The sequence below is a fragment of the Candida tropicalis genome (assembly GCF_000006335.3).
Source record: "Candida tropicalis MYA-3404 genomic scaffold supercont3.2, whole genome shotgun sequence".
In the NCBI taxonomy this organism is placed as follows: Eukaryota; Fungi; Ascomycota; class Pichiomycetes; order Serinales; family Debaryomycetaceae; genus Candida; species Candida tropicalis.
In genome coordinates this window covers 1,737,530-1,760,514 of record NW_003020049.1, presented here as the reverse complement: position 1 = coordinate 1,760,514, position 22,985 = coordinate 1,737,530, and the positions used below count along the sequence as shown (strand labels likewise).

Genomic DNA, 22,985 nt, shown 5'->3' with positions numbered 1-22,985 from the left:
AAAATTTGTTTGATCCCACTTGCTTTGGTTGGATTTGGTTTGTTTTCACGTTTGACTTTATTTATAAACAATTTAGTATCTTCTTTCTTCGTACTACCAGTTTTATCATTATTATCATCTTCATCTGGTAAATTCAGTAACAAATCATCTAATTTTGGTTTCAATTGTTCTTTTGCTTTTCTTTTTCTTCTACGTAATGCTGATTTACTTATTCTTGTTTCTCCCAGAACCAATTTATTAACGAAATTATCACTCTTGATTTGTTGTTTTTCCTTTTTTGTACTTTTAGCTAATTTCAAAAATGGATTTTCATGATAATTTGGATCTGATTGTGTTGTTGTAGGTTCAGTTTGGGCTAGTTCTTGTTTGAACTCATTGACTTTGGCTAATTGTGATTTCTTGGATGCTTTATCTCTTAATGAACTCTTTTTCTTTATTCCTGCCTGATGATAACTAATGTTAGTAATACTCTCCAATCATAATAAAAGTACATGTTACAATATCAACATACCATTGTTTATGCTCTATATTACTGGTATCCCCTTCTTTCTCCTTTGATATCTCGCGATGATGTAAATTTTTTTTTTTTTTCTTTTTCCATACTCTTTTTTTTTTTGCTTGGTACTCATTTTTGTTTTTTTGGTTTAGCGGAATTGAATAAAATACACAAAGCTATGATCCCTTATATCTTTTGCAACCAATGGACAAGATGTGAATTGGATTTAAATAATTCCTTATATTAACAATATAGATACATATAGAATAATATTAACAATATTAACTAATTAATGGCAACACAGATAAAACATGCATGCATATATGTAAAAAAATATATTCACTCTTTTTTAGTGCAATAATAATTCTCGTTGAAAATCTCTACCAAAATCGAAAGAAAAGTAACAATGTAATTAAGAAATATTCAAATACACTTAGTTCAATATCAGTAATAGTTGTTTCATTCTTAGTTCTTGTCTTTGTAGTCTTAGCTTCTGTAACATTGAATTGTGAATCTTCACGTGATGAATTATTATCGATGTTAATATTCAGACTCGTAAAATTTTGTTCGTTGTTCATATGCGCGAACCTAAATAAAGGATCTGGTAGCATTTCTAACATGTTTAATCTTTGCATGTCCCAATCCAATGTACTTTCAGTTTTCCAGCACCAAAATATCCACCCACTTCCCTTTTCTTCATAAACATAAAATTGCTCTTGTAAAAATTTCATCACGTCCTCTTTAAACCAATTGTGATTCGGATCATCTCGCCCAAGACAAGATCCATTTTGTCTACTTTCGAATGTTCCTTCCCACCGTGAACCTTTTCCAACACCATTAATATACTTGGTACAATCAGTCAAGGCACCAGAAAACTCTCCCACAATACTCCTTTGTCCTGATCTCTCAATACTTTCCCCTTGTCTTCGAATGGTATCTAAATGTTGCTCAACACTAAGGGTAATTTGCCACTCAGAAAATATTTCATATAAATGATGATCTAGAATGTATTCACCAGGAAAATTTTTCCATGCTTCAATATTGAGAAAAGCATCATGAAATACAAGTTTTGCTTGAATATTTTTTTCAACAACCTGATCAAGACAATACGTATAAAAATTCATCAACTTTTCTTTGTTTAATATTAATCCCATTGGCTCGTTTACCAACTGAATCGAGTGCACCGTTGAATGATTACCATATTTATCAAGCACATAGTTCACCACTTCATAAGTCAATTCCATATTTTCTGGAACTTCTAACCATGACGGTGTAGCAGTAGAGTGACCTGAATTATCGAATCCATTTTGAGATCCTGGCATTCCATGTATACCAACCTGAACTTTTAAATTATGATTAGTAGCCCAAACTATTGCTTTGTCCAAATATTCTTCTTGTCCTTGAACAAATGGATCATCTTCTAATAAACCAAATGCCCAATATCCAATAGGAATTCTCACCAAATTTAATCCAAGGTTTGCAATTTCTTCAAAATCATCTTCTGAATAGAAATCTTCCCAATGTGGCTGCAAATACTCTAACGCAATGTCTTTACCCAAAGTTGCCGTTAAGGTGTATTCATCCACTGGCATAGGTCTAACGTAAATATTTTGTACATTCTCATATAATGTTGGTGTTATCCACGGTTCTGTAACTAACCAACCACCTAAGCTTACTCCGTATATTTTCTGTAACTCATCTTCATAAACAGAAGACATCGACTGGTACAGGTTATTAAAGTAACCTTGAAGTATAAAAGTGGTACTTAAAAACTCATCTTTATCGTTGACTCGACAAATTGCCATTTGAGGTAGGAATAAGATAATCAAATGTACAAGATTCATAGTGAGATCGGTTGACTTGTAAAATTGTAGATCGTATTTGCGTATATCAGTTGGAAATCAATAGAATCAGTAATCCGAAATAAGACAAACACTTAATTGATTGATTAGAACCAAAAACAAATCAATGCCTTTATGCGATAATCATCTTGTCTTTGTTCTCTCTCTTTTTTTTTTTTTTGGTTTGGTTTTGCAACAAAATAAACTTCGTGATACAATTTTTTCCCACTCTCTCCTTATACGACTCACGTGACATTCGCACAAAAAATCTAGGAAAGAAATTCTAAATTTTCAAAACTTTCTTTCGCTCGTTATAGAAAAATCACAACAAAAAAACGTTTATCTGCTCATCTCCTAGTATAGATTACACTAGTTGTACCGAACACTATAATCAACTGATAAACTATTTGATCACTCCCGAAAAGCCGTGTTCTCAATTTTCATTTACTTGAGTAGCTCTTGTCATAAATTTTTTCCCCTTTGTTATTGAATGATTTATTGATTTATCTATTCCCCCAGTCACCAAATCGGATTGAAGAAAAAAAACAACAACAACAACAACAACAACAAGAACAGAAAATATATAAACAACACAATTATAGCGTTAGAGTCGAAGGTAACATTTTACATATCCAACAAATATGAGTAGTACAGATGATCCTATCAATAAATCACTTAGGGAATCTCATGAATCATCACATTTGTTACAATCACCTCGAGACATTGACTTAACTTTGACATCCGAGATTAAACTTGAGGTACCGAATGTTATTTCCACATTAAGTCACGAAGATGAAATTAATCAACTATTTGATGATGCAACTCAACCTGCTTCTGGGGACTTAAAATCAACAGTTAAAACAGAGGATAAACCACAAGAACAACTTCATGAAGATGATCCTAAAGCAGTGCCGTTAATTTCTCCAATTGACGAATCGAAAACAGCAAGTACTTCAATATCACCAAACCTTTTTCCAGCAGATGGAAAACAAACACCGACAAACCAGAAGGAACTAAGGCGTAAATCAACTTTTGTGCCAGTTACTTCAGACACTAAAATTATGGACGTTTCAGAAGAAGACAATTCAAGAATTTCTGCCTATGCCAGATTGGATTTTGATAACTTTACATTTTTCGTACAAACTTTACAAGTTGTTTTAGGGAGAAAATCTAATGATGAATCTTTACAACAAAATGTCGATGTTCATTTGTCTTCCAAAAAGGCGATTTCTAGAAGACACGCCAAAATCTTTTATAATTTTGGATCCCAGAGATTTGAAATTACAATTTTAGGAAGAAATGGGGCATTTGTTGATAATGTTTTTGTTGGAAAAGGATTAACTGTTCCATTGAAGGATGGAACCAAAATTCAAATTGGTGATATTCCATTTCAATTTGTACTTCCACCATCTAGCGAATCAAACAAAGAAAGAGAATTCGAATCGTCATCGAAACAATTCAATCCTTCTGACGCAATCAATTTAAAATCAAATCTTTACTCAGCAACCCCTACCCCTAAAGCATCTCCAAAAAAGAAGTCAGTTGATGATTCGAAATCAAAACTTGAAACTGAACCACCACTAGCGAAGGCTAAACCTACATCTCGAAAGTCTTCTGCATCTAATCAAGCAACAGCAAAATCAATATCACCAAAATCATCCACTACAACTACCAAAGCGGCAACTGATTCCGCTATATCCGCAACTCCAGCACCAGCACCAGCACCATCAACCCCAACCCCAACTACAACTACAACTCCAACCCCGACCAACACCACCACATCGACAACTGCGGCGCGCAAAAATTCCATTCAAAGAAGAAACTCACTACTAAAAATCAGACGATTATCCAACGCAAGAAGAAAATCATTAGCAGCTAATGATGAAATCAATGAATTATTGAAGGATTTGGGAGTGACATCAATTGATGCTATCAATGAAGAAAATTCTGATTTATTAGATGCTCAAATTCAAAGTTTATTAGATGAAGATAGTGAGAATTTGGGTGGATTAGAAGACAGCTTAATGAAATTAGCAGAATTTAATGAGTCTGCCATTGACGATGGTGACGACGAAGAAGAAGATCCTAACAAGAGTACAGCCGCTGATACTACTACCACCACTGCCACCAACAGTACGACCAAAAACAACAACAATAACAACAGCAGTAACAATAACAACGATAATCATGAGTTTGATCGTCTTGTCAAAGGAATTGAACATGATGCACTTGATGATGAAATTAAAGACATTGATGCAAGTTTGTCACTATTAAACCAAGAAATTGCGCAGTTGGAACCATTGATTGACGAACATAATCAAGGATTAATGAGAGAAAAGGAAGAAAAGAAGAAACAATTGGAAGAGCAAAAAAGAAAAAAGCAATTGCAACAGTTACAAAGGAAGAATACATTGGCAAAATTACCTTTGCGCTCAGCCCCACTTATGGGAAAACCAGCATCTATACAACCACCAGCATCATCATCCATCTATAGTCGCATCAATGGATTGGATAAAATTGGCAAAATTATTCCACCGAGACAACCACCCCCAAAATTGGTTGCTCCTGTATTATTAATAACTTCTGAACCTTCCGCAATTCGTTCACGACCACCACTTCGTGCAATAACTGTTAGTGATGCTTCATACCTTGCCACATTCTCATATCCAAAGACTATTGAAGAACCTTCCAAATATCCAAAACCTAAACTCAAGAAAGAACCTCATAAGAAATCATCCAAGAAAGTTTACACTACTGATGAAATCCCAACCCAATATCGTTCCAAGCCAAATATCAATTTCCAGACTATGATTACCAATGTTTTAAAAACAGAGGCAGCAAGAAATGGGTTAACAATTAGTGAGATAACAGAGGCTATTAGGGAAGTTTATCCTTACTATAAATATTGTCCGGATGGATGGCAATTTTCGGTCAATCATTGTATTAAGTTTACAAAAATCTACAAGAGGTTACTGAAAAGAGGCAATGAATGGTTATATGCCATGGATGAGTTGTATATCAATGAACGTGAGAACATTAGAATCAAACAAAGAGAATTAGCAAAAGCTAGAGCCAAAGCAGAAGCCATGAGACAAGAAGAGATTAGACAACGACAAAGGTTAGAGGCCCAGAAATCGTTGTCTCATAATATTGTTGGGAGAAACTTTGCACTGCCTTATCCTAATACAAGAGTTCCATCTAATCAATATGGTCAGTATGTTGCAGGTAGTGCCACTGGTACTTCTAACCAAGGATATGGTACAGGAACAACTGCTGGAACTTCTGGAGGTCAAAAAACGATTAAAGCTCAATTGGCAGCGGTTAGAGGTAACACCAATTCCTCTTCATCAAAACAAACTCTGCCGGGATTACCATCAATGGATGATCCTAGGACTCAGAAATCATTGGTTTATTTGCGAAAAGAATTATTTACTTTATATAAAGCAAGAAAGTTGACTTACGATTTACCTACTGCTACATCACTTATCACAAAAGCAGTGGCAACCACCATTGCTCAAGTCAACAGTATTGGTGCCAAAAGGGGAGCTGGGGACAATGCATTGGGATATTTGGTTGAACAAGCTCCACAACAAGTTAGTAAAATTCTAGGAATTGCATTGAATAATGCAATTAAAGAGCACGAGGGCCATTCATCAGGACCATCGTCTCGTTCTGCGACCCCTGCTAGTAAATCAACAACTTCAATAAGCAAAGTATCAACTCCTGCTCCTGCACCTGCTTCTGCACCTGTTGTTACACCAACATCAACAACTGCACCTGTTCCAGCTAAGATCACACAACCAGCAGCACCAATTGTCACTCCTGCTGTGAAAAGTACTACACCTGCCAAGATACCAACCACAACCGCAACACCACCATCAATATCAGCATCACCAGTGGTAGTTAAAACAGAACCAAAGTCACCTGCACCACAACCGCCAGCTAGTTCTACCACAACTAAATCATCTCCTACTGCTGCAGTTGTTGCTTCACCACCAGCACCACCATCAACTAAAGAGACAATTAAATCACCGCCTACTACTGCAACAACAACAACAACAACCCCTACTGTTCCAGCACCAGCACCAGCACCAGCACCAGCACCAGTACAAAAACCAAAACCAACACCTCCAACAAACTTACCAAGGCCACTGTTTGGTAAACCACCAGGTTTGAAACCTGGTGCTTCTTTAGGTCGTCCACTGGCATTTGGAAAACCACCAAGTGCAGCGGGTGGTGGATTTTCTAGAGCTGCACCTACATTTTTATCAAATAAACCAAGTTTCCAAAGTACTAAGAGAGAATTGGAATCAGATGATTCAGAAAAAGCGACTAAGATTCAAAAGACAGAATAAATATAAAGAAAAAGGTTATCAATAGAATATGTATTATTATTATTATTATTATTATTTAAGATTTATGTGTAGTTGTATTTTATTTTGCATCTATGATTTATTTTTTCTTTTTTTTTAAGTATTCGATCTATTTTTGTGCTTTCTCACACGACTTTATTACCAAAAGAAAAATGAGTGGCAACAACGACAAAAACAGAACACTGAGAAATATCGCTTGAACGATAAATAACAATAAGGGTCAATAATCACGACTATCTTTATTTACTTCTTCTTACTACATCAATTACATTACTTATCATCATAAACTTCGACATAAAGATATAATTCAATTAGGATGAATAGTATTGCTCAAAGATTTTCACATTCCCAAAACAATGATATTCTTAAAGAATTAAATTCTGTTAATGAATCACGTACACCAACATCAGCATCTCAATTAGAATTAGCACCATCAATTGCAGTTCCACCAATTTCTCAACCAACTGAATTTTTACGTGCTCATACTGATGATTCAGCTAATCCAGATTGTAAGATTAAAATTGCTCATGGTACAACTACATTAGCATTTAGATTTCAAGGAGGAATTATTGTAGCTGTTGATTCTCGAGCTACTGCAGGAAATTGGATTGCTTCACAAACAGTTAATAAAGTTATTCGAATTAATCCATTTTTGTTAGGTACTATGGCTGGTGGTGCTGCTGATTGTCAATATTGGGAAACTTGGTTAGGTACACAATGTAGATTACATGAATTAAGAGAAAAGGAAAGAATTTCAGTTGCTGCTGCTTCTAAAATTTTAAGTAATTTAGTTTATCAATATAAAGGTATGGGATTAAGTATGGGTACTATGGTTTGTGGTCATACTGCTAAAGAAGGTCCAACTATTTATTATGTTGATAGTGATGGTACCAGATTAAAAGGTGATGTATTTTGTGTTGGTTCTGGTCAAACTTTTGCATATGGGGTATTGGATACCGAATATAAATGGGATTTAACTGTTGAAGAAGCTTTGTATTTAGGTAAGAGAAGTATATTGGCTGCCACTCATAGAGACGCTTATTCCGGTGGTTCTATTAACTTGTACCATGTTACTGAACAAGGTTGGACTTATCATGGTAACTATAACGTCGGTGATCTTTTCTGGGAAATCAAAGAAAAAGAACAATCTTTTGTTAACGTTGATGGATAGGCAGTAAATACTTTTGTTAGATAGATAATACAAGGAAAAAATCATATTATAAGGAATTGATAAATTAAAAATGATAAAAGGCTTGTATGTTATGGATGAATTTTGTGTTGCAAAACAATTAGGGCTTCTAAATAGCCCTAATTGTTTACACGTGATTGAAAACCATCTCCTGCACTTAAAGTCGTGTATAACCAATTTTTTTATATTGGTGAGTGCAAGATTTTTTTTGTACTAGGAGTAGAGTATTGCGCGACTCACACGCACTTTCTATCGCACACACACACTGTACTGACAATTTTCTTAGTATAGAGAAAAATTCTTTTTGGAAAGTTTCAATAGTTTCATTCTAAGAAGACCATATACAGTAACTGCCAAAGATGGTATGTTTAGAGATAGATAATGAAGATATGGATAATTGGAGAGAATAGAGCAAGATAGAAATAGTTGATTTATGACATGGGCTATATTTGGAAAGAATGACAATAGTCAAAGCAAATGCCTTTGGAAAGTGAAAAATCGAAAGAATCTACTTAAACCAGAAATTTCTAAAAGTTGTTCAAGAGATACCTGTGAAATGTTTTTGATCCAATTCATATCCAAATTCAATAAAGAACCAATTAATACTAACTTTATTCTTTTAATAGTCTGACAAATCCCAAAATGTTATGCGTGAATTGCGTATTGAAAAATTAGTTTTAAACATTTGTGTTGGTGAATCCGGTGATAGATTAACCAGAGCCTCCAAAGTTTTAGAACAATTATCTGGTCAAACTCCAGTTCAATCTAAAGCTAGATACACTGTCAGAACTTTCGGTATCAGAAGAAACGAAAAGATTTCTGTTCACGTTACCGTCAGAGGTCCAAAAGCTGAAGAAATCTTGGAAAGAGGTTTGAAAGTTAAAGAATATCAATTGAAAGCCAGAAACTTCTCTGCCACTGGTAACTTTGGTTTCGGTATTGACGAACACATTGATTTGGGTATCAAATATGACCCAGCTATCGGTATTTACGGTATGGATTTCTACGTTGTTATGGGTAGAGCTGGTGCCAGAATCACCAGAAGAAAGAGAGCTAGATCTACTATTGGTAACTCCCACAAAACCAACAAAGAAGATACCATCCAATGGTTCAAGACTAGATACGATGCTGAAGTTTTGGAAAAATAAATTTAATGTATTAAGTTTGTGTATATTAAAATAATAAAAATTTATTAATCATTTCAGAGGTTCATTGATTGATTATTGTAGAGATTTTCCAATGATTGGGAAGTGTACGCATATGTAACATACCATGTGATACTAGTCACGTGAAAAAGATTTTTTTTTTTTTTTGCAAAACCGGATAAATGCCTTGTCATGATATGGAAGCAAATACGACAATAGGCAAAAAAATCTATCTATGGCATCAGAAGTTGTGTTCTATCAAAGTTGCATTTGTTTAATAATTCCGCTATCTTAGTGGACGTTATGGGCATTTATCTTACGGCATTTAAAGAGTACATTAAACCACGCGACTGCGCAATGTGTTGAACAATTGACCCGAATGGCATGGTTGAAGTACTCTGTGCTTGCGGTGATCACAATTGGAAGTAAAACAATAGCAATGATGGTAGAAACTCACAACTCCCCCCCACTCAAATCAGTAATAAAAGACAATTGGGAAAAAAAAGAAAAGGCGCACTTACATACAATCTAATTTCCTTGTTTCTTTTTTTGGAGCCACATGATAAGAGGGATTTAGCAGCGTAAACGCCGATTACTTACTTGAGGTAATATGAAGACATATACAGCCACCAAGGTTGATGGTTGCGTACGTTGTTCTAGAACCAACACGGACGGACTATATTCCAAAACGGGGGAATATGTCATTTTGAATTGGTGGGCCAAGGAATCAAATGGCAATGGTTACAAGGCGAAAAAAAATAAGCGGAATTGTCTCAAAATATTGCGAATAGCAAAGAAAAGCCTTGGGGGAAGAAGAAGAAGAAGACGAAGAAGAATGAATTACGAGTTTTAATTTAATTACTAATATACTATGATATCAATATACTCCACATTGAAAGTGGAAAACTTATCTTGATATTCATTAGACCGTTACAGGGGTTAGTTCCTCCAACACTTTCAAAGATATACCAAGATGAAACGAGCCACATATTTAGTAGGAAAGAATTAAACTCCACTTTTTGTACATTTTTTTTTTTTTTTGGAGAAGTAGTAAGCTTTAAGTTGAAACACCGGTTTTTTATTGGTTCTTCATAAAGAGTACAATATCAATCAATCTGTGTAGAACGTTATCTTTTAGTCAGTTGGTTAGTCTTATTAACCGAATGTAGAGCACACAGACACACAAAGAATAATTGCCACCTTCACACGCACGCAATACAATTTCAGTCTAAAATTTTTTTTTCTTTCTCTCACTTGTTATATATTTGTTGAGAGAGAACAGTGAACTTAGTATGGATAGTTAGTTTTTTATTTTTTTTTTTTTTCCCTCTTTCTTAATTGCCCTTTTCATTCCACTGGTAGATATATATTTATGTATATATAACCATTGATATTTTCTTATTCATAACCCCACAGTCTAGAATTTATTGTTGTGTTAGTACTAGCACTAAAACTACATGTTTTTAGGTGTATAAATAATTTATAATTTCATCCTACAAAATATTCTGCATTATCAACATTATCGACAAAATAAAAAGTAATGGTTACTATAAACTCAGAACCTTTGGAACATCTACCATACATCGATGAAAATATAAGTCCAGAAGAAAGATCAAATGTTGAGAATCTTATAAGATTAGAATTAGCCAACCAATTTAATAATAATGTTAATAGTATAACACATAATGGAAACATACTACTAGATGATTCTCAACTACTACAACAGCAACAACAACAGCAGCAGCAACAACAACAAGATAATGATATCATACCCAACACATTACATCCTTTAGTTGATCAATTATTACCATTAAATTCAAGTCTACATCAAAGAAGTTCTATCATGAATTTAACTTTACAAGATTATGAAGAGGAATCAGATGACGAAGACGATGATGGGGTTGATTTGTCAAAATACACTCAATTTAATATTACATCTCCTTTAGAAGATAATAACAACGGTAATGTTAGTGGTAGTGGTAATAGTGGTAATATAGATTATACCAATTTATATACCACTTTGGGACATGCAAATTTACAGCAAAGAAATTTGGAGTTTTTAGTAAGGAACAGAAATGATTTACAATATTTACAACAACAAGAATTGGCACGCTTGGATGAATTAAACAACGAGTTGTCCAAAAATATCAATAATAAAAGAAGTATGATTGATGATGTATCTAATTCAAGAAAAAGAAGACAAGTGAATGAATATCAACTTGCACAACAAGAACTTGAAGAAAGATGGAAAGAAAATATTAATGCCACAATAGAAGCTACTATTGAAACGGCAAAGAATTTATAAATAATATATACATAATGTATGGGAATGTATTATTTTTTATATTTATTTATATATGTACCAGTATTATCTATGATGTAGACTTTGATTTTTCTCTTTAGATTTCATATAAATCATATCTGTTTTATTTCCCCCAACATTTATGATTCTAGGACATCCTTCACGATGCTTTTCCATACGAACACATTCAAGACAATAATAAGCAGGTACACCATCATCATTGTTAGCACCTAAATAATTTGCACATAATATACATTTATTACGTAAATGACCTTGAGAACAATCTTGACAAATTTTGACTTTATCTGTTGGTTTAACAAATGAATCGCATATTGGACATCTCCCATCACAGTTTGTACATAGTAGACCTATTGATTTTCCTGGTTGTTTCATACATTGAATTAAATCATATTGATGTCGTGACATGATGATGATAGTGGCGTGTAGTAGAAGTTGTTGTTGTTGTTGTTGTTGTTGTTGTTACGAATGAAGAATTCAAAGAAATTATAAAAAATGCAACTAGTTTTTTTTTTTTGGTTGTCTGGTTGTCTGGTTGTCTCTTCTCTTTCTCTTTTCTTTTCTTTACTATTGTGTACTATTGGTCTCTTTTTTTTGCCCTTCAGTAGTAATCCATAAAATCCACAATTTTACAACCTAACCAACACAATAATTTGTCAAAATATAAAAATGAATGAAGAGAGTAGCCAGATAGAAGAGTGCTTGATTTGCCTTGAATCAATATTACCAACCAATAAAGTTGGTAAAATCCCGTGTTGTCCAAGTAAAAGATATCATGATCAATGTGTATTACAATGGTCAAGAACTAGTAATAGTTGTCCAACGTGTCGGAATAGATTTCATAAGATTGAAATAACTGATAATCAAAACATTTTGGAAACTGTTTCTATCCAAGATCGTTTATTGCCGAATCCTGCAATAAATGATATTCCCCTGCAATTTATTATTCGCGAACAACCACCAACAAATCCTGTGGTTGAAGATGATTTAAATGATGAATCCTGCTATATGTGTAGCAATTTTACATCAAGAAATGGGATTAGCTGTCAACAATGTGGATGCCATTTTCATTTAAATTGTCTAGGAGTTGAAACTATAGATGAGTCTATTTGTTGGTGTTGTCCGATATGTGATTATAACCAAGAATCTAACGTCCCACAAAGAGCTCGAAGAAGAAGGATGCAAAATAATTTTCCTTTAAATGTTGATTACACTGATAATAGTTCGAGAATGAAAAGAAGAGGACAAGAACAGAGAAATCGTTTGGTTATTCATAATGATAATGATGAATTAGATGTCGATTTCTTATATGAAGATGACGATGTATTACTAGAGGAAATGAATTATTCGCAACAGCATTTTTTACCTTATCATAGCCCGGTCATAAATGGTGGTGTTATTTCACGTAGAGAACAAAAACAAAGAGCAAAGTTGACGCAGGAAGAAGTTCAATCATGGGAAATGTTTGATGTTGCTAGAAAAGATAATGAAGAATATGCACTGGTGGATGCAGAAGGTGGAAGTAATTTTACACATCCGGAGAAACGTGGCGAAACGGGAGATGAAAATGAGAGTGACAAGAATAAAAGAAGGAGAAAGAGAAAGAAAGTTACTCCAATTGAAGTAGGCTCATCTTCATCAACATCATCATCCAATCCTGTTAATCAACCGGTTAATCATTCGACTAGTCGAATATCTCAATTAATTGATCAATTGAAAACTCCCGGAAGGAAACCGATCACATTAACCAATCATCAAACAATAATACAGCCTAATAATGCATTTCCACTACCGTCAACTAATATCATGCCAAGTGATTCACCAATGTCTATATCACCTGCTGCTAATAGTCCGATGGAACTGGTTTCGTATTCAAGTGATGATAATGATTATACAAGACAAGTTCAACTACAAAAACAACAGAACCCAATGATACAATCAAGACAATCAGTCAAGGAATTAACATTGGATCAAAAGATTGAAATTCAGAAACATATAAGAAATAAACTAAGACCAAGGTATAAACCAGGACAAGTTAAAAATGAAAACAACCCCGATGTTATAACAAGTGAGGAGAATTATATTACAATAAACAAGACAATTTCTCGAAAGATATACAATCATATTTTAAATCAATCTGAACCAATTGAAGAATTCTTCAAGAGTGATGATATAAAATTACGAGACATAATTGACAAGTATATAGAATGAGTATAAAATAATAGTTAATAACATTTATCTACGTCTTGGACCCCTTGGTTTATTAAATTTCAACCCAGCTTTAGAGGAAGAAGAAGCAGAACTAATTGATTCTGAATCTTCACCTTGTTGTTGTTGTTCTTCTTCTGGTTGCAAATCACTTAATTCTAATTCATCTAAATCACCAACTTCTAAATTTTTATCAATCGTCAAACCAGATTTTGAAAGTTTATCTTTTAAATGATTGATTAAACTATTTTTAAAGGAAGCATAAATCATTCTATCTTTAACAGCAGAACCAGAAGGACAAGAATAAATAAATGCTAAATTACCATTTTTATTATAGTTATAAATTGAATATTGAGGACTTTTAGATTCATTTGAAGATTCTAAAGTTTGAATTAATTGATTAATCAGAATATTTGATTTGATATTTTGTAATTTAACCAATTCATTAGATAAATCAATATTAAAAACAATTAATTTTTCATAATCATTTGAAGTTAAATTATCAATTGCATTTGTTAATTCATTATCAAATTTATATAAAATATCTTGATTATTTGATAAATCTTCACTACCTCCCATTGATGCTAATTTTTTTTTAAATCCATGATTTCCAAAACTTGATAAATTATTAATACCTTGTAAAATTTTTTCATCTTCAGTTAATAATCCTTCATTTGTATTATTACTATTATCATTTAAACATTTTAAATAATAATCATTTGTTAATTCATCTAATTCAGTAAATGAAAATTTTTGATTTATACCATTACTTAAATTATTAATAATTGTATTTCTAGTACTAGCATAAAGCATTTTTGATCTTAATTTAGCAACATCGGGAATGAAACTAATAAATGTTTTATCATTTCCATTTCCTTTTTCATTATTAATAATAATATATGAAGGATCAGGAAATTCTTTTGATATATATGAATTTAATTCTGAAAATAATGTTGATAATGAAGTTGAAGTTATCGTTTTTTCAGGAATTAATTTTGTTGAATCTGAAGAAATTTTAATAATTAATGCTGAAGATGATGGTAAAGATTTAAAAGATTCAGTTAATTCTTCCGATGATGTAATACCTGATTGGGTAGACATTATTAATTGAGTTAGTAGTAGTAGTTGTATTGATGGTGATGATAGTTGGTTGTAACTAAAATCGAGTTGAGATTTTTTGTTTGTCTCCTTGTTGGTTGTCGTCGTCGGCTTGTTCGTTTGATTGTTGGACGGAGAGTTGCGTCGTTGGTTCGGCTGGTCGGGTGAACCAAGGTCGGAACTCGGCTAATTTTCGGCCGAAGTGTAAATTCCTTTTTTTTTTGTCTTAGTTGCCAAATTGGTAGAGATCAAAAATATAACATAACCTTCATTGTACAATAATAACAAAGAACAAAAAAATTTTTTCTTTCTTCTCTTTCAGCCTTCTCTTCAATTGATATCAACCATTAAAGATAAGATTTTGAACAGTTTACAATCATTGGGCTATTAGTCTAGTCAGAGACAGGGAAGTTTATTCATTTCCATTATGGGATTATTTGATTTACTTTCATTTTCATCTTCTTCATCTTCTACCTCCACATCATCAAGTATAATACCAACTTATGATCAAAATCAAGATTCAATAAATCTTCAAATTAAATCCTTATTATATCTATTCAAAAGATTACAAATTGATAAACTATCAACATTACCAAATAAAGATGGAACACTTCGATATATTGTCAAAAAGAATGAATTGGTAGTAGATGATGATCCAACATTTAATAAATTGGATAAAATTTATGATGTTGATAAATTTTTAAATATTTTACTTAATGATGAATATAGAATACTTGTTGATTTTATTAAAAATAAGTTCCGTTCAATGTGTATGATTGTTGAATATCCTAGTAATTTATCATCCCGACCTTCATCTCCTATAAAAGGACAATCAACTAATAATCCCACTATGATTTTTCCAGATTTTAAAGATTATAAAGATAGAAATATGAATGGGAAAAATTTCAAATTTGTATTATTCCCATTAAATGATGTATCAATTGATAAAATTGCTCAAATATTAGTGAATTCAGATATTTATATTGAACATAAAGTATCATATTCTAAAAGATATTCAATAGCTTTAGAATCAATAAAATCAGTAATTTCAATTAATCAAAAACGGATAACAATAAATGAAAAAAATCAAATTATTAGAAATTATTTAATTAAATTATCTTTTCATGTTCAATTATTAAGAATTTATCAAGAATATATTAAATTAAATTCCTTGAATCCTACATCACCACTACCACCATCACAACAACCACCCAGTTCACCAACTAAAAAACCAATAACTTTAAGAAAATCAATGTCAAATTTAAATCTTAATAAATCTTCTCCAACCTTGCAACAAAATACTTCACCTACAAAATTATCTCATAAGAAATCTATTAATCAACTAAGTAAAAAACCATCAATACCAAGATTTAAATTAGATGAATTGTACAATCCTGTAACATCACCAAGAAAGCCAATTCCGGTCCAGAATAATAATAATAATAATTATAATAAACCAGAGAGTGATTCAAGTAGTAGCAATAATGACCTAGATCAAGAGAATTTAAGGGTTGATATTTATGAAAAATGTAAAATGGCAATTCTTGATAAATTAAACCATGAAAAATCAAAACTTTGTGTACAAGTCACGTGATGTCTCCAATATAAATTCATATATTTCGTATTACGTAATTGGACTCTCTTTTTTTCTCTCACCCGCATCAAATAACATAGCCAAAGCCAAAGAAGTAGAAGAAAAAAATATGACATCCCAAATATCAAAAACCATCATTATTTACACCATTGAGCAACGTTATGTTACGACAATTCATTAAACATCAAAGACAACTTCATAGTTCACCATCACCCATTTTAAGTTTATTTGGATCAGGTAGACCAATTAAACATAGACCATCACCAGAACAAATTTTAAGACCACCACAAAATAAATCTCAAGCACCAGCAAATCCAGCAGATATATTGAAAAAAAATGATATATTAATGTATTCAAATAAACCAATAAATTATATTGAAAGTGTTAAAGATAATGGATTTTATTTATCTAATAATTATTTAATCACATCACCTGATTTAAAAGGTAATAAAATTGGATTATTATTGATTCATTCAGAAACTTTTGAAATTGAATTAAATGAAGAAAATCAATCAGTTAATATTGAAAATGATTGGTATGTTACTTTTAATAATGAATTATTGAAAATATTTGAATTAATTCATCCAAAACCTGAAATTTTAGTTATTGGATTAGGTAAAAAAAGTCGAATGTTAAGTATTGAAAATAGAAAAATTTTAACTAATTTAGGTATACAATTAGAAATTAGTGATTCTAATAATGCTGCTCAAATATTTGATTTATTAGCTACTGAAAGACCAAATGTTATTGGGGCTTTATTATTACCTCCTAATATGTAACTCCCTTATGTATGCTTTTTTGATATTCATGCTGTATATAGTTTAACAAATTTGAATTTTTATTTATTTATTTTCGAAATTTATTTATTGTACATAATTACAAAGTAACAAAACTATGGGAGTTAGAAACGTTCCTACTCTATTGAATCATCAAATGGATGATGTCTTTGTTGATTGTTAAATGTGGAATTAGTATTATGATAAATTGAAATACCTTGTGGTGTAGTACTAGTATTTGTTGCAAAAGTATATAATGCATCCGGTGAAGTATTGTTATCTCCAGTACTAGAATACAATTGAGGATTATAATTTATAATTCCTTGATGTTGTGGGGTAGACATTGTCATTGTCATCATTGGCATTTGTTGTTGTTGCTGTGGTGGTAAATATTGTATTGGTTGTTGTTTATTTGATGATGAAATAATTATCGGAGGTGGCATTGAACCATCTTGCAGTGATTGACTTTGTGCTTGTTGTAAAGCATGAATCATTTGTTGATGTTGATGTTGTTGCTGTGTCATTTGTACCATTTGTTGTTGCTGTTGTTGTTGTTGTTGGTGAATAAAATAATTCGTTTGTGGTGAAGTTTTTTCAAATATTTTATCTAGTAGAAACTTTGAATTTGGTGTAGATGCAAAATTACCACCTAATTCAAATGATGAATGATCGGTGGTCATATTCAAATGACTTGTATTCATTGTGTTGTTACCTCCTGATATGATGCTACTATGTTCTTTTGTACTGTTCATGGTAATATTATGATCAGTCATATTAGACAGTTGTGCATTCAATTGTACTGGTGGTATTTGTTGTGACAGTGATGCTACAGATGATGATGAAGATGATTGGGGCGGCACTTGTAAAGGTGGATGTAGTTGATTGTTTGATGGTTGTTTACTAATAGATTTCTTATCCATTGTGTTTTTCAGTTCATCTTTAGGTTTCTTCTTTTTGGAATTTACCAAAGTATGAACATCAGTTAATACAATTTGAAATTTATTCATGCCTGCTTGCATTTTTGCCTTGTTAGCTGCCCTTCGTTTAGAATCATCAACATTAACTGAAGTATTATTGGATGATGATGAGGATGCCTGTTTGGTCTTTGGCTTAGATTTTGGCTTTGGTTTGCTTTTATTATTATTATTAGTAGTAGTGGTGGTAGATTTTGATTGACTAGAATTTTGACTCAGGGTAGATTTTTGAGTAGGTTGTGTCAGAGGTTTCTTTGAAGTTTCACCTTTAGTTGTAGTAGATGGTTTCTTTTCATTGAAAACTCCCATAACTGGTGTTATTGGTAAATTCTTTGCTGGTGTTGGACTTGGAGGTCCATTAATCATCATATCCATAGTTGAATCATTTTCTTTTCGGGAAAGAAAGCTCTTTTTTGGCTTAACACTACTTCCTTTTGTTGGACTCGATAATATAATAGTTGATGGTGAACTAGGAGCAAGTAATTTTTGTTTTGCTGGAGTTTGAAATTGAGTAGTTGGTGGTTTATTAGTTATATCTTTAAGTACTTTTGATGGAGTTTGTAAAAGTGCTTTTTTATCAAAAGCATCATTGTCATCATCGTCATAGTCATCCTCATCGTTGTCTTCATCATTAACAACGCCTCGGTTTTTTCCTGGTATTATATTTTCATCATCGGTTTCGTTTTCTTTATCATCTTTTTCAGCTTTGGTAGAAATACTCAATTTATGAGGTTGTCGAGGCGGTGTATCAAGTAAAGCAATTGAACGTTTAGTTGCACTTTTCAATGGATCTTGCAAGATTTTCTTATTTGCCACAGAATTAAGACTAAATTTTGAAGGAGTTATAGCTTGAATCTCATTGGTACTAGTATTACCAAATCTAATTGGAGAATCAATATAAAAATCATTTGAATTATGGAATATTTTCTCATGATAAGGTGTAAGACTATTAAATTGATTCATTGATGATGCACTTCCTAATACGTTTATGTTATGGTTTAGAAAAGGAGTTAAACCAAACCCTTGAAAATCCAAATCATTAACTCCTGATACATTGTTCATACTATTGTTATTATTTGTAGAATTTGAAGTTTGGAGTAATAATTTATTTGGAGTTGAATTGAATGACAAGATTTGTTCATTGGTATAAGTTTTAGATATCAAAGGAGTCCATCCCAGCAAGTTTAAAGGTTGATTGAGATATTTAGATGCTGACGCAGTAACATTAAAAAATTGTCCTTGTGGTGGTAGTTGACCTTGTTGTTGTCCAAGCTGTTGTTGAGTCTTTGAAGATGACTTCGTTAGTGGGAATGAAGATGTTGATATTTTATTATGTAAAGGAGTTTGAGTAGGCATCATAATGTTCATACTCAGATGATCATTTTTATGGGAATCCCCATCACCACGAGAAGGCGATGAAGATTGTAGGAATTCACTTGACATGACCCACTAGAATGATTTGGTTTATTTGATTGAATAAGAAGAGATAAACAAACAAGAAAGTTAGGGATGGGCAAATCAAAAACTCAACAATTGCAAAGGGGAAAAAAAAAAAGAAAAAAAACAAGCCAGGGAACGACACAACTTATATCTTGTCTGGTATATAAATGATACTTGCTTGTTGATAGCTGATAGCTGATAGCTGATAGTTGATAGTTGATAAAGTGTGTCAATATGTAACTTCAAGCAAGAAGATAATCCAAAACAAAAAAAGAAATAGGATTAGAAATTGGTGATAAAGCAATGAAAGTTAAAGGAAAAGAAAGAGAGAGAAAGAAAGAAGCGTGTTTAATTGTAAACAAAACAATTTCAACTTCAACAACAACAAAAAAAAAAAATCAATTTGTATGGAGGTCGTGTGCAAGTTGAGAAAAACACCACAAAATGTAAACAAATGAAATTTTTTTTTTTCCTTTGTTTTGATTTCGGGTTTTCCGGTTTGTGTCATTTATAATGCGGAAGAATATTTCGAATCATCACATTACAACCAGGAACCACTTCACCAATACAACAGTACAATTTAGGTAGCAGATATTGAGAGATTGGGACTCAGTCGTGCCAAGTGTAGACAGAGATAAAGAGAGGTGGGTAAAATTATACCGTTACATCGTGATTTATCAAATGAGAAGGTGGTAGCAGAAAGAGAGACTACACAACAAGTGAGAGAGAGCCCTTAAGGTATTACAAAGTAGTCATGAAGTAGCACTGCCATCCGATACTTTATATTCAAATAGAGAAAGGGGACGAAAAAGACTAAGAAAACACAGAAATGAAAATTTCATCATCATCATCACTTGAAATCGCGTAAGTGTAGGGGACAAAAAGTTAAGGAATCAAACATAAATTGTAAACCTCTTGTAGGATAATACAACTGTAAATATCAAGGAGTCGCCTTAGTTGAATTCGAATCCCCGATAACAGAATTAAATAATATTCTTTAGAGAGAGAGAGCAAAACGAGTAAATGTAACAGTATTAAAGATTATTTAAATGGAAAAACTATTCTCCCACTATCTGTACTTCTTACGCGTTTTTTGTGTTATTGTTACAAAGCTATTCTTTCTTTCTTTCCATGATGGATTTGTATTTTTCTATATCCTATCATTATGAACCATCGAATTCGAACCTTAATCCGAGTGAAAAAGGGTAAAAGAAGAACAAGAACAAGAAGAAAAGAAATATTATCATGTAAAAGAATAAATATAATAGAAGAAAGTAAAAACTTTAATTTATGATTTATATTGTTTCTTGTTTGTTTCAATCCACACAGTATCGTCTTGCTCTTCGTAACTTAGCTTAACTCGTCTAACTATCTTATACTTTAATATCGTACATCCAATACTTTATTTTCTATCACCATCTCCATGTTTCAATTTTCATCTTACTTGTCAATGAAAATGATTTTCTTGTTTTCTTCTAACTCTGAAGATATTTCATGCACGTGATGCAATTGATCATTTTCACACGACTCTAACTCGTTTCAGAGAAGAATTATTCCTTTTCTGGCGGATTATTCTTTGCTGATGAGGAAATCCGAACAAATTCACAAAAACACGCCACCGGAAAAGCCAAATATAGAACCAGATCGAGTCACTTTGCTCACTCGAATGATTGTATCACATCTAAATTTCTAGCCCAGTAAAGTAATCAATTTTCAACAATATCATCGATAACGATAATAAAGATCATGATGGATGATGAGGATGTGTACCAATTGATAGTTCTCCACAATTCAGGGTCATCAAATTGTAAAATATAATATACGTATATATACATAAAACAAAAAGTAAAAAAAAAAAAAAATAACTTAGATACAATATAAAAAAAAATCACTTATATAAAAGACAAAGAGCTATACAAGTAATTAAACAAACAACAATAAAGTCGAAGAATTAGATAAAATGAAATGAAACAAACAAAACAAAAAAAAAATACAACTCATATAATTAACAATAATAGTAATGATAACAATTTAAGAATAATAATAAAAAAAAAGAATGAACAATAAATCAATCAAAAATCAATACTTTTCTCATAATTTTTTTATTTTAGTTTTAATAACGATATATTCAAAAAAAAATAGATGAGAATAAAACAACTGGATAAAATTCGTTTATTCAATTTTTCATATTCTTTTTCTTTTTTTTTTTTTTTTCTTAAACAAAAACACTTTCTCTTGTGGGTTTACATCCTCATTTAGTTAGCAACATGAGCTTCAACTTCTTCGAAATCTTTTTCAGCAATTCTCAAATTTTCAGCTTCATCAGCCAATTCATCATCAAGGTAAGCATCTTCTTCATCTTCATGAGCAGCCAAGGACAAAGTTGGACGAACAACAGCAGAATCAAAAGTCCATGAAGCCAAAGCATTTTCAGCATCAATAATGATTTGTTTAGAAGCTTCGTAACCATCGTAAGCTGGTCTGGTTTCACCTGGAGTAACTGGACTTTCATCCAATAATTCTAACAAAGCTTTACCGTAACCAGCAATCAAAGCAATCTTTTCAGAATGTTCTCTCATAGAATCAAATTGATAGTTGAAAGCAGTCTTTAATTTTTCTCTAGTGATGTTACTCAATTGAGCTTCAGCAACCAAAGATTCAGCTTCAGCTCTAACCAATTCTTGTTCTAAAACATTGATTTTTGGAGATTGTGGGTCCTTGTATTTCAAGTAAGCAATTTGGTCGGTAATTTTTTGTTTTCTTTCTCTACTTGGTTGAACAGAACCTTCAATGTCTCTAATGGATTTTAAAGTGATTCTATATTGATCATATCTATCAATGAATTGATCTTCCAATTCACCAATTTCAAAGATTAAAACACCCAATTTATCAGTGATATCAGAGATATCATCTTCATTGGTTTCACCCCAAAGAGACAATTGTTTGGCAACATCTTTTCTTTCTCTAGAAGTGATTTCAATAGATCTCATCAAGTTTTTTTCCATTTTAATCAAAATGGCCAATTGACGAGACAATTCTGGGCCAGTGGCACCAGCAGTAGCTTTACGGAAAGAATGACTGATGGAACCTTTACCAAAGAATTTTGATTTGGTAGAAGATGGTGGTGGAGGTGGAGCTTGTAATTGAGAAGCAGTTGGAGCTCTAGCAGATCTTAAAGAATATGTTCTATGCATGTTTAATTGATATTATTGAATTCAATACTTTTGGTTGTCAAAAAAGAAGAAAAAAAAAAGAAGAAGAAGAAGAAGAAGAAGGAAAAGAAAAAAAAAATATATGGAAAAAAAAGGAGGAGGAGGAGGAGTTGAAAATCGATTGGAAGAAAAAAAAAGGCTGTCCTTGGAAGAAAGTAAATGACGACAATGAGAAATGAGAATTGGGCAACACAGAACAAAACACAGAGAACGAAAGAAACAAAAAAAACAAAAAGTGAAAAAATTGCTATACATTTTTAGACAACAGCGACAAAATTGCGAGCAACCCAAATAAATCTTTACAACTAATTTTGGAATG

The 22,985-nt window shown here is 32.2% G+C and overlaps 12 protein-coding genes across 12 annotated transcripts; 7 read left to right on the top strand and 5 right to left on the bottom strand. All coding sequences in view use genetic code 12, as the record gives it.

Moving 5' to 3' along the window:
- Positions 1-876: 876 nt before the first annotated feature.
- SPR1 (Spr1p) lies at positions 877-2,340 on the bottom strand (the record flags this gene model as incomplete). The annotated part of the gene is made up of 1 exon (XM_002547548.1): positions 877-2,340. The coding sequence occupies one exon, from the start codon at positions 2,338-2,340 to the stop codon at positions 877-879; it is 1,464 nt and encodes a 487-aa protein (XP_002547594.1).
- A 638-nt stretch (positions 2,341-2,978) lies between these two features.
- FHL1 (Fhl1p) lies at positions 2,979-6,692 on the top strand (the record flags this gene model as incomplete). The annotated part of the gene is made up of 1 exon (XM_002547547.1): positions 2,979-6,692. One exon carries the CDS (start codon positions 2,979-2,981, stop codon positions 6,690-6,692), a length of 3,714 nt encoding a protein of 1,237 aa, XP_002547593.1.
- A 334-nt stretch (positions 6,693-7,026) lies between these two features.
- PRE2 (proteasome core particle subunit beta 5) lies at positions 7,027-7,881 on the top strand (the record flags this gene model as incomplete). The annotated part of the gene is made up of 1 exon (XM_002547546.1): positions 7,027-7,881. The coding sequence occupies one exon, from the start codon at positions 7,027-7,029 to the stop codon at positions 7,879-7,881; it is 855 nt and encodes a 284-aa protein (XP_002547592.1).
- Positions 7,882-8,546: 665 nt separating this feature from the next.
- Positions 8,547-9,047, top strand: RPL11 (60S ribosomal protein uL5; the record flags this gene model as incomplete). Its single annotated transcript, XM_002547545.1, has 1 exon — positions 8,547-9,047. One exon carries the CDS (start codon positions 8,547-8,549, stop codon positions 9,045-9,047), a length of 501 nt encoding a protein of 166 aa, XP_002547591.1.
- Positions 9,048-10,584: 1,537 nt separating this feature from the next.
- Positions 10,585-11,349, top strand: CTRG_01897 (uncharacterized protein; the record flags this gene model as incomplete). The annotated part of the gene is made up of 1 exon (XM_002547544.1): positions 10,585-11,349. The coding sequence occupies one exon, from the start codon at positions 10,585-10,587 to the stop codon at positions 11,347-11,349; it is 765 nt and encodes a 254-aa protein (XP_002547590.1).
- Positions 11,350-11,412: 63 nt separating this feature from the next.
- Positions 11,413-11,772, bottom strand: CTRG_01896 (U2 snRNP complex subunit; the record flags this gene model as incomplete). The annotated part of the gene is made up of 1 exon (XM_002547543.1): positions 11,413-11,772. One exon carries the CDS (start codon positions 11,770-11,772, stop codon positions 11,413-11,415), a length of 360 nt encoding a protein of 119 aa, XP_002547589.1.
- Positions 11,773-12,033: 261 nt separating this feature from the next.
- CTRG_01895 (ubiquitin-protein ligase) lies at positions 12,034-13,575 on the top strand (the record flags this gene model as incomplete). Its single annotated transcript, XM_002547542.1, has 1 exon — positions 12,034-13,575. One exon carries the CDS (start codon positions 12,034-12,036, stop codon positions 13,573-13,575), a length of 1,542 nt encoding a protein of 513 aa, XP_002547588.1.
- Positions 13,576-13,599: 24 nt separating this feature from the next.
- Positions 13,600-14,673, bottom strand: CTRG_01894 (uncharacterized protein; the record flags this gene model as incomplete). Its single annotated transcript, XM_002547541.1, has 1 exon — positions 13,600-14,673. One exon carries the CDS (start codon positions 14,671-14,673, stop codon positions 13,600-13,602), a length of 1,074 nt encoding a protein of 357 aa, XP_002547587.1.
- A 424-nt stretch (positions 14,674-15,097) lies between these two features.
- CTRG_01893 (uncharacterized protein) lies at positions 15,098-16,264 on the top strand (the record flags this gene model as incomplete). The annotated part of the gene is made up of 1 exon (XM_002547540.1): positions 15,098-16,264. One exon carries the CDS (start codon positions 15,098-15,100, stop codon positions 16,262-16,264), a length of 1,167 nt encoding a protein of 388 aa, XP_002547586.1.
- A 161-nt stretch (positions 16,265-16,425) lies between these two features.
- Positions 16,426-17,043, top strand: CTRG_01892 (uncharacterized protein; the record flags this gene model as incomplete). Its single annotated transcript, XM_002547539.1, has 1 exon — positions 16,426-17,043. The coding sequence occupies one exon, from the start codon at positions 16,426-16,428 to the stop codon at positions 17,041-17,043; it is 618 nt and encodes a 205-aa protein (XP_002547585.1).
- A 134-nt stretch (positions 17,044-17,177) lies between these two features.
- On the bottom strand, positions 17,178-19,457 carry CTRG_01891 (uncharacterized protein; the record flags this gene model as incomplete). Its single annotated transcript, XM_002547538.1, has 1 exon — positions 17,178-19,457. The coding sequence occupies one exon, from the start codon at positions 19,455-19,457 to the stop codon at positions 17,178-17,180; it is 2,280 nt and encodes a 759-aa protein (XP_002547584.1).
- A 2,252-nt stretch (positions 19,458-21,709) lies between these two features.
- On the bottom strand, positions 21,710-22,648 carry LSP1 (lipid-binding protein; the record flags this gene model as incomplete). The annotated part of the gene is made up of 1 exon (XM_002547537.1): positions 21,710-22,648. The coding sequence occupies one exon, from the start codon at positions 22,646-22,648 to the stop codon at positions 21,710-21,712; it is 939 nt and encodes a 312-aa protein (XP_002547583.1).
- Between the last annotated feature and the right edge of the window lie 337 nt (positions 22,649-22,985).